Here is a 14,502-nt window from a genome sequence, read left to right on the forward strand (position 1 = left end):
CTCCATCTTTCTTCTCCCTTCTTATTTTCTTCCAAGAAATCCTCGTGCTTTTCGCAGCCCATATAAAACTTGTGATCTCTCTCTGTGCCTGGACTAATGCCTTTTTCTCAAACTCTAACGGTATCGCATTAAATAGGAATGTAAATTTTGGTATGATGGTTGTGGTACTGAAAAATCTGGATTCATATAATAGTACTAGACTCGAGAATAAAAACTTCGTCGAAATAGAACGAATTTGGTATCAAAAGACCGAGAATGACGAGTACATCAAGTACATGTATTTTCGGCGTATTCGAGTGGCGATGTCACCTCGAAATCGCCATTTACCTTCTAAAACCCTTAGCTGCATGTTGCCCTTTACATAGGCCTTAATCCAGTTGATTTGATTCCACAAGGACACATACTCCTTAATCGACTTCTTCCTGACCCCAGTACAAGTTAGAACCATTGCCCCAGGCCGAACTCGTTAGGTCAGTCCCCTCCCAGTGGCCGAGCAAGATAGCATCTAGGCTCAACCAGCCATGAAACCATTTCAGCGCGAACACCTGCCATATCTCGCTCACATCTTTCTCCACTCCTTTTCTTCACTTGCTATATGATGGGGAGGTGACCATTTTTATTAGGGGTCCAGCGATATCTGATGAAATGTTGGGCCTTGCCTGATGATTTGTTATGGGCAGTACGACGTGAAATATGTACATGTCATTATGACTCTGCTTTTCTTTTGTAATCAGTAACCGTAAATGAAATACCACGAATCCAAGGAATGTCTTGCCCAAGGCTGAATACTATGTATAAGAAGAGAAGCCTGACTTCGTAAAAGTGTGCAGTCTCCTGAATATACTTGCTTTGTACTTCTAGGACCCTGTCACCTTGGTTGCAGCCAATAAACGAATCTTTGACTCCACCTGGAAGACTCTGAAGTTTCTGTAGGTCTGACTCAGGAGAACCCGAGGTCTCTGGTGTGTTGATCCCCTGGCACCGCTGGGTTGCCGGTTCTTTGCCGGTTCTTAAAAACCCAGTACCTCAATTGGCGCCCACGTTTGGGGCGATTCCAGTGGTACCAATCAGCCTGAAGATCGTGAGGAGCTTCGTGTGAAAATTCCGGAGGAGGGCCCACCACCTCATCGACCCCTGCATGTCGACGTGGTCCGAAGGTCTTTACTGCGAGGTTCCCCGCTTCCTGACGGCTACAAGGACTGCTGCCCTGGCTATCGCCCTGATGTTGGACCCTTGAAATTTTCGGTAGAGCGAAACGCTGAGACGAGTCTTCTGGTGAAGCCATCGATATTTTCAGTTAAGTATAAGTGGAGCGTCTCCCAGTCCTTAGTTGGACTTACTTTGTGGTATCTTGGAGATACATAAGGTTTTATTGGTACTTGCAAGCACCATAACCGAAGGACTCGTGTTTTCACGAGAAATATCGTAATCGATAAATCCTTTGAAGTTTTGGAACTAGACTAGAGAGAAAGGATGCCTAGTCTTAGACTCGGGAATTGGTTTTGTCTTGGTAGTAATAATAGGGACTCCCGATTGGAGGACTCATGTCCGGTTCCTCCAGTTGGAACTCCAACTTACGAGCTATACGTTAAACATGGGGTAGGCCCCATCGTTTACAACGAGGTATGGATTAAATACACTAGGAAAGATGGTGCCTTACAATGGCCCCAATATGGTAGCTTTGATTCTGAAATCTTAGACAACCTTGAAGTTAAGCTCTTCAAAAAGAAAGCCCGGCCGGCGATGTTTGACTCTTTCCGCTTATGGCGCAAAGAAGCCAAACAAAAAGAAGTTAAATTAGCTAAGAAGAATAAGAGAGAAGGGAGACTTTCAGTAATGCAAGCTGCCGTGCAGTTTAAAGATAATGAGGAAGAGCAGATAAATGAACAGTTGCACAGGCAACGTAAACTGGCAATAGATAAGTGTTATCCAGTTTTGCCGTTTCTTCAGCAAGAGACAGCAAAAGAGCGTGAAAAAGACCAATTAATGTCGCAATTATTAACTTCACCACCCCCCTATGCGCAGAATGCTACAGCACCCCCGCAACCTTTAGTTGCACAAGCTGCGCCTCTGGCTCTTCCACAGCACCCACCAGCTGTTCTTCAGCTGGCTCCTACCTCTTCGGTGCAGCCTCCTCCAGGCCCACCGACCACTTCTGTTTCACCTGTGTTTTCTACGATTTCACCTACTGTGTTTTCTACATTTCCTAATGCCCCCTCTATGATTTTGCCTAGTACCACATCTATTATTGCTGATACCTCTTCTGCCATCTCTACCCCCGTCTTATCTCACCCCGTTTTTTCATCTGTTTGTCCTTCAGTTTCACCTTCCCTTCGGCAGAAAATGGCCAGCACTGTTACTAATCTTCTTTTACCTCTTTTCGGGTCGCCTGCTACGACCCCTATGTGGAAAAGTAAATTTTGCCATGTTCTGTGTCCCTACGTGTTCCACATCCTAAGTTATATGTGCATGATTAATATGCATATGTACTCCTTATGATCGATTAAAGACGCAATCCTAGTTGTGTCCAACTCTAGTATGCCAGTTTCTAGTTCCCGTGAAAGCAACGAATATTAGGCCTATGTAAACCTACGTTGCCACATTTTACAGTGTGCACGATAATTCAGTAAAAGGCCCCGTTTCTAGGCCTCAAAAGGGCCCGGACATCAGATTCAGCTCCTGTCTCCTGAACCCTCTCCGAGGAGCGATACAGCCCCCACCTGCATCCCTGACCCTTCACTTACTTCCTGCCTCACAGTGCCCGGCCCGGCCTGGCTCTGCCTCCCAGTCTGCCAAGAGTATGTTATGCTTCTAGTTATCAGTCCAGCCCTCCTTCTCTGCATTCCTAAGCTACTGAATCGCATCAATAATTTCCGTCATGGTCTAGCCTTTCTGTCTCCATGTAAGAGAAATACTGTATTAATGTTCATAGAATATTCCTCGCACACACAATACATTTAGAATAATGTATGCACCAGTCTTAGTGTCAAGTAGCCTTCGCCCTGATAACTTTTGGATTCTATCAACATGTTCTCCAAACACCAGATACTAGATATGCTTTAGGTACATGTCGCCCTGACTCCGCAGACTTTAGTCTCCTCTTCTAGTGCAGAAGTCATAGCCCCCAGTTCTCCCTGGTAACACGTCATTGCCCGTTTGCGCGCACCACTAGGTCAGAGGTCCCAGCTCCTTAGGTAGCCCCCTCCATGTTTCCGCCCCATTCATGACACTTCTGTGACGTTCATACCACATGTCTATGTACACGCCTCTTGTTACACCCACTTTATGCCTTATCTTTCGCGACTGCTACAAGACACGCCCACTGTTACGCCTCCTGTATTGAATGAAATGTAATTGTTTTAGTATATATACTAATGCACTGTTAATTTGATGTTAGCACTATTCTCCTGCCCCCGGCAGCTGCCATCCTATTCCCATGCAGGCTGTCCTGTTCCTGTCCTTTATGCCTGATTAAAGCCTGTTAACTCTAGCTACCTCGAATCTTGACTCTTATTTATTGAGCTATCTGTTTATATTGTATCCAGTCAAAAATAGAACCGGTATTTAATTATTTATTTACCACATAATGGCGCCCGAACAGGGACTTGCCCTTTCCCCACGCGCCGGAGAAGCCACGCGAGCCCTCTGACCCTCTGCAGCCGTGACGGAACCATACCGTGCACGTGCAGATATTTCTGCTTCAAGTATCCCTCAGGCCCACGGAGGAGACGGAGGTTGCGGTCCAGCATCCAGACGAGGCGGTGGAGGAACGCGGCGAGTCCCGACCAGAGCCCAAGCCGAGAGTACAAGGTCCGAGGTATCCGGAGGCCCACCCGTAACTGAAGTCCGAAGTTCGTAGTCCGTCGTCGTAGCAGTCCAGTCCAGTCCGAGGCCTTCCATTCTTGCTGCCCGGTGAGTACCGTTGCTGGGGTAGTATCCAGACAGGGTCAATTAATTTGTCTCTGGTCCGTGGGTTTGGGTACACAGATCCAACACGAAGTGTCCACCTAGGTGGATGCGGGTCCTGACGTGTCTCTTTATGGGACCGGTATGTTTCGTACTGTTTCAGCAGTGCATCTAGTAACTCTAGTAAGTTCCGTTCTCGAGAAATTCATGTGTTCTGTTCTCAGTATTCCAGGTAATATTCTGTCCGAACTGTTATTTTAAATGTTTATTAATGTGTTTTCAATGTCGTGGTATGAATGATTTGTTTTCTCCAGTTATTATTGTGTTTATCGTGTATTGTATTGTGTTCAGATTCTAGCATAAAAGAATGCCTCTGTTCTCTAAATTACGTCAGTTAAAAACCAGAAAAGGGCTGCTCGAGGAAGCAGTCCCTGTCCCTCCTACGGACAGTCCAGGACATTTTATGTATCACAAGCATGGCTTAAGTGCCATAATATATCTAGACTTATGGTCTGATTATACCAGACATCTCGAAGAGAAATATAGATGGCCTGTATCAGGCACATGGGATGCCGAGTGCATCATGCGAGTAGAAGAAGCATTATGGAAAAAGAAATCCAGACAGTCCCAGAAAGATGCTATCGAGTTATGGCGCAAAGAATCTCATAAAAGAACCGAAAAAGAATTCAGAAAAACAGAATTAAGTAGAGAATGCTCAGAGAAAGCCCAAGAAAGGGAATTAATCGAAATAGGTGAACGAGTCAAAGCAGAACAGTCAGACAGACAGAGAAATGCCCTTGTTAAGGGTATGTACCCTCTTCTTGCCGAGGGCTTGCCAAAAGCAACCCCGGAAGCATCCAGTAATTTTCCGCCATCACTAGTTCCGACTAAGCTACGTCATAAACCGACCGCAGCTGATATTTTTCTCTCGTCCTATTTGGACGACACAGTCCCAGAATATGCAAATCCTGTCCCGCCAGCTCTTGTAAATAATGTAATTCCTGTTCCTCCAGCCACTGGTCCTGTGGGTCCAGTTAATGTTACAGCACCCCCGGTCCAGCCTACAGTACATGTACCCGTTCTACCAGTCACTCTGCCAGCACTTACAGTGCACACCGACGATTCCAGTTTAGGAGCCGCGGGGGGAGGTTCTCCTCATACCCCGCCTCAACACAGACGTATGACGCTACATGAACTAGCGTTACAGCGTACGCCAAAAGTTCATACCGTCACAGATATCAAGCGAGCACTTACTGAATGTCGTTATGATCCAGTTTCAGGCGATGGCCACATGGTCATATATTCATTACGTTTAAGAAGGGTGACCGACTATTTGGACACCCTGCCCAATATGAAAGAATATCTAGACAGAATATATCGTTTTATCCGTACAGGAAGAGATCCAGAAAGTATTCGCGAAGCCATGGTTCAGAGAAAAGTCGAGACTCAGCTCATGCTTTTAAAGTTCTTAATTAACTGTTTAATAAGAGAACAAGATTATCCAGGAAAAGATCCAGAAGAAATGAAAGTCCTGACTAGGTGGAGTGACCATATAGCCGAGGGAAGACACAAGACACAGAACTTTATAGAGAGTATGTACAAGAAAATCCGTAAAGAAATAATAAAGTTACACGAGAAACGAGAAGCAATACAAGCAACCGAGAAAGAAAATGACTCTTCTACGGAAGAGGTAGACAACGAGAATCCTTCCAGAATAGCGTATGTAGGTAGAACTAGACTTTCCGACAGACATTCACGTCCAGACTACAAGAAAACTGTTCCCACTCCAGTACCAGAACAATGTTCCCTAGAACAAGTATTCCAAGCTACCGATCACATTCTGAAATCACGAATAGGTTATGGTGAACTTAGTACTATGCGTGAACAAGAACTAGCCCGATCAGCAGTCCGGTGGACTACTGATTCTACCACTTTTGCAGACGAAATAGTGGCACAAATGTTTCTGAAACTGCCCCCAGCCGAGCAGCGACTGGTGGGTATGTATATGACCCAGCACCTCATCACACTGTATGAGGATCAGCATTCCGATCCAGGTCCGCTACATGATGTATTAAACGAGTTACTACAGTACAGATGGAAAGGTCTAGGTACCGATTTAATTAGTGTCATTCTAGAACAGCGCCACAAATACCGAACGTTCCTGAACCCGCATTTTGTTCATGTCTCACCCCCAGAAAGTAAATCATTCTACATAGACAGACAGAATCCGTTACGAGAAGTACATCCAGTCAAGAAAGAGGGTGGTGGTCTAGAACGAGTGTTTGTTTACACCCCCATCACAAAGATGGAACTCTTAGAAATGAAAAAGTTAATTCCCTGTCATGATAAAGATCCAGCAGGGTTCCATCGAGAATTAAAGGACATGCTCCGTATGGGAGAATACACGTATCCTGATATCATTAAAATGTTAAAGGTCCTGTTGCCTGCGGGCATATATGAGAAACTCAAAGAAAAAGAATGGGAGGTGGGAGAGAAAAAGATAGATTGGACAGCCCTAGAAGCTGAAGATAATACACGAGTACCAGGTACCGGTCTTGGGGATAAATGTAAAGAATTGCCCGAACTGTTAATACAAGTTTTGCCAAGATTACTAGCCACGAAAAAGGAAGACTGGGATGCTATCTCAGCCTGCAAACAGAAACAAGACGAAGAAACTAGTGATTTTTATTCTAGATTCGAGAAATGTTTTATTATTAATAGTGGTTTGAAGACAAGTAGCGAGTCATACCCTCATCTTTTTGTCACTAAACTAGTCGAGAATTCAAGCCCACAAGTTAAAAATCGAGTTTTAAAAGTCGAAAGTACATGGCAAGCTAATACTCCGTCACAGATGCTACAGATGCTCCAGTATCACCAGAACAGAATCAGGGAGGAACAAGAACACGAAAGGAGACGTATGAAAGACACGAAAATGAAAGTATTAGTTGCACAATCTGTTCCCCAAGACAGTCAGAAGAGGGGTACGAATCAAGCCAGTCATCCTGCAGCTCCCGTTAAAGGGACCTGCAATTGTTGTAAACAGCCAGGTCATTTTATAAACGAGTGTGCAGTTCTGAAACACAATATAGCTACTGGTAAGACTAAAGAGAGACCACGTCCGCCTAGACAAGAACAAGTTTCACAGACTTCCCAGTTACCACAGAATGCACAACAGACAGTTACAATACCGCAGCCTATCGCTGCAACACAGCATGTTACACAGCAGATGTACCAGTATGCACAGTCCGAGTATCCAGAATACCAGCAGTATTCATGAAACAGCCTAGAGAGGGAGGTAGGCTTGCCTCTCATCGAGATACCTGTAGATCAAGAGGGTCCCTATGTACACAGTCAAGTATTAGGGAAAGACAGAAAGTTTCTGATTGATACAGGGGCAAGTAGGACTACCATCAGTCATGACGAGGTTCCAGGGGCTCCACTCTCAGGCTCTAGAAATGTTTCCCTTGGATTTTCAGGAAAGCCCATTGTAAATGAAATTTCAAAACCAGTTACTCTAGAAGTAGGTCCATTGTCCCGAACTACTGATTTGTTACTTACAAAGTCATGTCCAGAAAATGTATTAGGCATCAAGACATTAAAAGAATTAGGTGCAATTATATGCTGCTCCCCAGAGGGAGTCCGCCTGTTCCTCCGCGACTTTAAAGGTCACTATGTACTACGTGATTTTGATCCAAGAATATTGAATGTTCCACAGCATCTATGGGCACAAGGTCCAACTGATGTTGGTTGTATGCACATCACACCCCATCGTGTGACTCTGAAACAAGGTATAGTTTTGCCACGAATCAGACAGTACAGATTGCCACCTGAGGCTGTAGCAGCCTTATCCAAAATTATTGACGAGCTTATTGTTCAAGGAGTGGTTGTAGAAACTGACTCCAATGTATGTAATTCTCCTATCATTCCAGTCATGAAACGTACTGATCCAAATGCACCTCCAGTATATCGATTAGTGATTGACCTTCGAGAACTTAATAAATGTATCATTCCTCAGTACCCAGTAGTCCCAGATATTTCTTCCCTATTGACAGCCATTGATTCTGAAGCTACGTTCTTCACAGTTATCGACCTCAAGAATGCATTTTTCAGTGTTCCCATTCATCCAGACAGTCAGTTCCTTTTCGGTTTCTGTTTAAATGGAAGGAGCTATAAATTCACACGAGCTCCTCAAGGTTTCACAGAAAGCCCTAGTATTTACAGTCAAGCACTCAAGAGACAACTATACAATATTCACATGCCAACTGACACTGCCCTGCTCCAGTATGTCGATGATCTACTGATCACAGCCCGTTCTGAACGTGATTGCGAGCGTGCGTCACTTACAGTTCTGTATTTCTTAGCCGAGATGGGGCACAAGGTGTCCCCTTCGAAGCTTCAATTCTGTGTCCAGCAAGTGGTCTACTTAGGACACTTACTGTCCAAGAGGGGTAGGCAGTTGACACCTGACCGTATCCAGTTAATAGCATGTCTTCCGCAGCCCAAGACCCAGAAGGAGGTACGAGCTTTTATCGGCCTCACTTCTTACTGTTGACAATGGATTCCTCAGTACGCATATCTAGCCAAACCACTGATACAGTTAACGACACAGGAGACAGCTGTATCGACTGTTCTCCCTTGGACATCCGAACATACACTTGCTTTTAATGAGTTAAAGAAAGCTTTATGCCAAGCTCCTGTTCTAGCTACACCGAACTACAGTAAGCCTTTTACACTTTTTGTCACAGAACGTGAAGGTACTGCATTATCTGTTCTCACACAAGATCAAGCAGGACAGTACAAGCCCTGTGCTTATTTTTCTAGCACATTAGATCCAGTAGCCCAGGCTCTGCCTGCGTGCCTCAAATCAGTTGCAGCCACGGCACTAGCTATCAGACAAAGTGATTCCATAGTGTTAGGACACTCCCTGACAGTACAAGTTCCACACTCTGTGGAAGTTCTTTTAAACCGAACACAGACCCAGCACTTGACAATTGCACGTTTAACAGGTTATGAACTGACACTGTTCCAGCCACACATAGAAATCAGACGCTGCAACGTTTTAAATCCAGCTACACTATTACCGTCAGTTAATTCAAATCCTGCCACACATGATTGTGTGGAAGTTGTTAACACTATGACAAAGCCAAGACAAGACCTGACAGATATTGCATTACCCGATCCCGACCTGACACTTTATGTGGATGGTTCATGTATGAGAACAAGTACAGGAGAACTAGTAGCCGCGTATGCAGTGACTACTGAAACTGAAGTTATAGAGACACACCGTATTGACACCCTGTCTGCTCAAGCAGCAGAGCTAGTCGCTCTGACCCAAGCCTGCATACGTGCCAAGAACCTGAAAGTAAACATATATACAGATTCACGTTATGCATTCGGAGTCGTACACGACTTCGGAGTACTCTGGCAGGAGAGAGGTTTCATGACTTCTCATGGAACCAAGATTCAGCATGGTCTCCTCATTCAAGCTCTGTTAGATGCAATACATTTACCGACAGCTATCGCTATCATGAAGTGCAAAGCACATACGAAAGTTACTGACATTATTTCTCAAGGTAATGATCTAGCAGATCGAACAGCCAAGCTTACAGCTCAGACTCCAGACATTCCAGTTAACACAACACAGACACCCATTCCAGAACAGACTACTTGTATGACAGTTAAGGACCCTACACAAGATGTTATAGACATACAGTTACATGCTACTCCCGATGAAATCAAGAAATGGTCCGAACAAGGAGGGGTCCAGACAGATCAAGGATGGTTGACGAAGGGAAAAGCCACATGGTTTCTCCCCGACTCAATGGTTCAAGTCATTATTAATACCGCACATAGTCCTGCACATTTAGGAGAAAAAGCCATGTTAGACAGAATCCAGAACATTTGGTTTAACAAACATTTACGAGCTGCAGCCAAGCAGAAAGTCCGTACCTGTATGAAATGTTGTCAGTTCAATCCAGGTAAAAGTGTCCCGGTGGAACAAGGTGGATTTCAACCTCCTGACCACCCTTTTGAAGTCCTCCAGATGGATTATATTCAGATGGAGCGATGTCGAGGTTTCAAGTATGTCCTCGTAGTTGTATGCGTTTTGTCCAGGTGGACAGAAGCATATCCAGTTCCAGATTACACAGCTGCGACCACTGCCAAGCAGTTGGTTCGTGAGTTCTTTCCCCGCTATGGACTCCCTAGGGTCGTGTATTCAGATAACGGCCAGCCATTCTCATCTGAGTTAATGAAGCATGTTTCCCTTCTGTTAGGGTACCAGTGGAAGTTCCATTGTGTGCGCCATCCTGAAGCAGCCGGTCTCGTAGAGAGACATAATCAGACTCTGAAAATCCGCATTGCCAAAGTTTGTAAAGAGAAAGGTGTAGATTGGCTAGTTGCCCTGCCAGTTGCTTTATTCTACATGAGGATGGTTGCACATTCCAGATCAGGTCTGTCCCCGTATGAGGTCGTATTCGGCCGCCCCCCAAATATGTGGGGTACACCTAGACCCGCAGTATTACAGACGTTTCCAGTAATATGCTGACAGATTACCTAGCTTCCTTGATGTCTGCCCTACACTCTTGTCGTTCACAGGTTGCCGCCGCATTTCCAGACAACACCGAGGTGAAACCGCATGAAATCGTTCCAGGAAACCTCGTATTGGTCCGGAATTTTGATCGTTCAAGTCCACTGGAGCCCCGTTGGAAGGAGCCTCGTATGGTCTTGCTCACAACCAGGACTGCGGCCAAACTGGAGGGAAGAAAAGGATGGGTCCATCTGTCCCACATCAAGAAGTTTCATGGACTCCGACAAAAGACATTTGCTAAGGACTGTCCAATTTCTAAAGACTGCCTAAAAACAGACTCTGAACTCAAAGTTCCCCAGTCAGAGGAAACTCCGCAACAGGAGTATAAAAAGAAACTCCGGTCTAGTAAAATAAGTCAGCCAGTTTAATTGTCTAAGTCCCTCTCGGGTGAAACGGTTAGACAGGTTTCTGACATGTATGAGATAGACCCCCATAGTGAAGGAGTTAGTCAACACTCTAAGAGAATCCGTTATCGGAAAAATGTATGCAGTAGATGCATCGTTACTTTGTTATTTCTTATGTTTTTGAGTCTTATGGTTTCCTGCACAAGTTATGCTTTTCATTTATGTTTTCCAATGTCACATGTACATATGTTTTCTAATACTACAGTAGAGCACACATTTAGTGATCTGCCTCCTCATGAGCTATCCTATCGTCTTGCTATGCGAAATAATACCTTTATCAGAATGTTACATTATTCACACCAGACCAGCAATGCCACTAATTGTTGGGTGTGTGGTCGACTCCCCCCTTTCCAGACACCGAAGGGAGTTCTGCCACTCTTTCCTTATCCGTTTTCACATAATGGTTCGTGTGGAGCATGGTCCACGTTAACGTCATCCTCAACTGATATGTCCCTTCTGAATAGAACATGTTTCCCAGATAACCAAGGTCTTCCCCATAGAACAGGGTTGGATCTAGAAAATGAAGTATATGATTTAGGTAATTATTCCTCGAATTTCATGGTCCTGAATGTTCAATCCGATACCACTCCAGATTTGCCTGCTATTTCAGTATTACCAGTCAAAGGCGAATTATGTGTCAGAAAGAATGGTTCCGCACATGTAGGACATAGTGATTGTATTATTATTGTCAAGTATAGTGACAGTGGGAAATCTATTTTCAAGGCCTCACGTCATTCTTATTTTGTTTGTGGTCAGACCGCATATGTTCGTCTGCCCCTCGATTGGGATGGAACATGTTACATTGCCTTCCTACTGCCACCAGTTTTTCTAGCCCCATCTGATTATCATAGAAACACACATCTAGTACACCTTAGACATAGAAGGGAGATTGAGTCCCCGATTGTCGATCAAACTGAAACTACTCTAGAACAGTATCAAGACTTCAATAAAGGTTTCTTCTTCTTTATAGGCCCTGTCCAGAATAGTAAGCTAATACGTAGGTTAACCAGAACCCTTGAAGCAGTAGTGAATGAGACTACTTCTGCTCTAGGTAACTTAACCGAAGAGCAATCTGCTATGAGATTTGTCGTGCTCCAAAATCGTCTCGTTCTTGACGTCATACTGGCCGATAGAGGAGGAGCATGTAGAGTCATCGGATCTAGTTGCTGCATTTTCATTCCTAATAACGCGCAGTCTGTTTATTCAGCTATAACCAGACTTCATAAAATTGCCCATCAGTTACACCAGAATCCAGGCACCTGGACATGGTCCGGTTGGCTCTGGAGTATAATTTCTGTCTGGGGATGGAAAGTATTGTCATTCCTAGGTATAGCAGTAATGATCATATTCAGTTGCTGCCTCTGTTTACAATGTGGCCCTGCGATTTGCGGCATTTGTGCTACATCCTGTATTCCTACTCCTAAGTCCCCTTCCAAGACAATTCGAGACGAGCAAATGATGCTATATGAAATGATAGATGGTATCATGAATATTGATGTTTCCTGATGGAAACGTAGGGCACAAGGAGGGAATGTGGAAAAGTAAATTTTGCCATGTTCTGTGTCCCTACGTGTTCCACATCCTAAGTTATATGTGCATGATTAATATGCATATGTACTCCTTATGATCGATTAAAGACGCAATCCTAGTTGTGTCCAACTCTAGTATGCCAGTTTCTAGTTCCCGTGAAAGCAACGAATATTAGGCCTATGTAAACCTACGTTGCCACATTTTACAGTGTGCACGATAATTCAGTAAAAGGCCCCGTTTCTAGGCCTCAAAAGGGCCCGGACATCAGATTCAGCTCCTGTCTCCTGAACCCTCTCCGAGGAGCGATACAGCCCCCACCTGCATCCCTGACCCTTCACTTACATCCTGCCTCACAGTGCCCGGCCCGGCCTGGCTCTGCCTCCCAGTCTGCCAAGAGTATGTTATGCTTCTAGTTATCAGTCCAGCCCTCCTTCTCTGCATTCCTAAGCTACTGAATCGCATCAATAATTTCCGTCATGGTCTAGCCTTTCTGTCTCCATGTAAGAGAAATACTGTATTAATGTTCATAGAATATTCCTCGCACACACAATACATTTAGAATAATGTATGCACCAGTCTTAGTGTCAAGTAGCCTTCGCCCTGATAACTTTTGGATTCTATCAACATGTTCTCCAAACACCAGATACTAGATATGCTTTAGGTACATGTCGCCCTGACTCCGCAGACTTTAGTCTCCTCTTCTAGTGCAGAAGTCATAGCCCCCAGTTCTCCCTGGTAACACGTCATTGCCCGTTTGCGCGCACCACTAGGTCAGAGGTCCCAGCTCCTTAGGTAGCCCCCTCCATGTTTCCGCCCCATTCATGACACTTCTGTGACGTTCATACCACATGTCTATGTACACGCCTCTTGTTACACCCACTTTATGCCTTATCTTTCGCGACTGCTACAAGACACGCCCACTGTTACGCCTCCTGTATTGAATGAAATGTAATTGTTTTAGTATATATACTAATGCACTGTTAATTTGATGTTAGCACTATTCTCCTGCCCCCGGCAGCTGCCATCCTATTCCCATGCAGGCTGTCCTGTTCCTGTCCTTTATGCCTGATTAAAGCCTGTTAACTCTAGCTACCTCGAATCTTGACTCTTATTTATTGAGCTATCTGTTTATATTGTATCCAGTCAAAAATAGAACCGGTATTTAATTATTTATTTACCACACCTAACATAAGTAGAAGACAGTTGCGAAGTCAACTACCTGATTATCAAGAGAGAGATTCACTGAATAGTTTAGCTCGGAAATGGGTCATGGACACTGCAAAGTATGATTTACAGTCTGTCATGGAAGTCTTTCATCAATGGGAAGCAGCGACACAGAGATATGTGTTCGAACAGATGTGTGTTTTTCTTTGCGAGGATTTAGAAGACAATGATCAGGATTGCCTCCCACAAGAGATGTGTCGTATAAGGTTTAAGTTTGGACAGGGTATGATTGTAGGTCCCGATGTGGAAAAAGCAGTTGAAATGCTATTATCATATCGAAGTAAGGGAAGCAGTTCTGGGTCACCATCGGAATCTAGTACATCTAGTAGGAAAAAGGCACGACAATACCCTATGAGAGAAGTTCCCCCACAGTGGAGAGAGGGTGACGCGACAGCTGTCCCACCTATTCTGCCACACTTTCACCGCGTATGGGTACACGTCCCATGGAAGGGAGCTGAAGTTTTAGCACTCAAACAAACGCTACCAGATCCGCGTAAAAATCCTGCAGGGTACTATAAAGAATTGTCGCAAACTGCTGGGTCATGTATAATGAATTTGGCTGATATCGATATGTTATTCGGGAACGTTGTTCCACAGCCGTTATGGGGAAAAATTCGTCATGTAGATCATGACCAAGAATTAGGTGACACGTGGGCTAATATTACTGCTACGGATGCTCGACAAGTCGGTGGTGCCAAGCCTGAGCCTCTGATAGCGGAACTACCTGGTAGAATAATAGATTACATGAAAACGATAATGCCTGCAATACGCGTAAATTGGGATAAGTTATCTGCATGCAAGCAGAAGAAAGAAGAAACTGTTTCAGATTTCTTCACCAGATTTGAAGAA

At 44.5% G+C, this 14,502-nt stretch overlaps 2 protein-coding genes across 2 annotated transcripts; both read left to right on the plus strand.

The window, feature by feature from the left end:
- Positions 1–4,273: 4,273 nt before the first annotated feature.
- On the plus strand, positions 4,274–7,183 carry LOC147659097 (uncharacterized). The gene is made up of 2 exons (XM_086951973.1): positions 4,274–5,516; positions 6,258–7,183. The coding sequence occupies exons 1-2, from the start codon at positions 4,274–4,276 to the stop codon at positions 7,181–7,183; spliced, it is 2,169 nt and encodes a 722-aa protein (XP_086808099.1).
- A 1,857-nt stretch (positions 7,184–9,040) lies between these two features.
- Positions 9,041–13,502, plus strand: LOC147659098 (uncharacterized). The gene is made up of 2 exons (XM_086951978.1): positions 9,041–9,987; positions 13,448–13,502. The coding sequence occupies exons 1-2, from the start codon at positions 9,041–9,043 to the stop codon at positions 13,500–13,502; spliced, it is 1,002 nt and encodes a 333-aa protein (XP_086808104.1).
- Positions 13,503–14,502: the final 1,000 nt, after the last annotated feature.

This window comes from Lissotriton vulgaris, unplaced genomic scaffold (genome assembly GCF_964263255.1).
Source record: "Lissotriton vulgaris unplaced genomic scaffold, aLisVul1.2 SCAFFOLD_462, whole genome shotgun sequence".
Lineage (NCBI taxonomy): Eukaryota > Metazoa > Chordata > Amphibia > Caudata > Salamandridae > Lissotriton > Lissotriton vulgaris.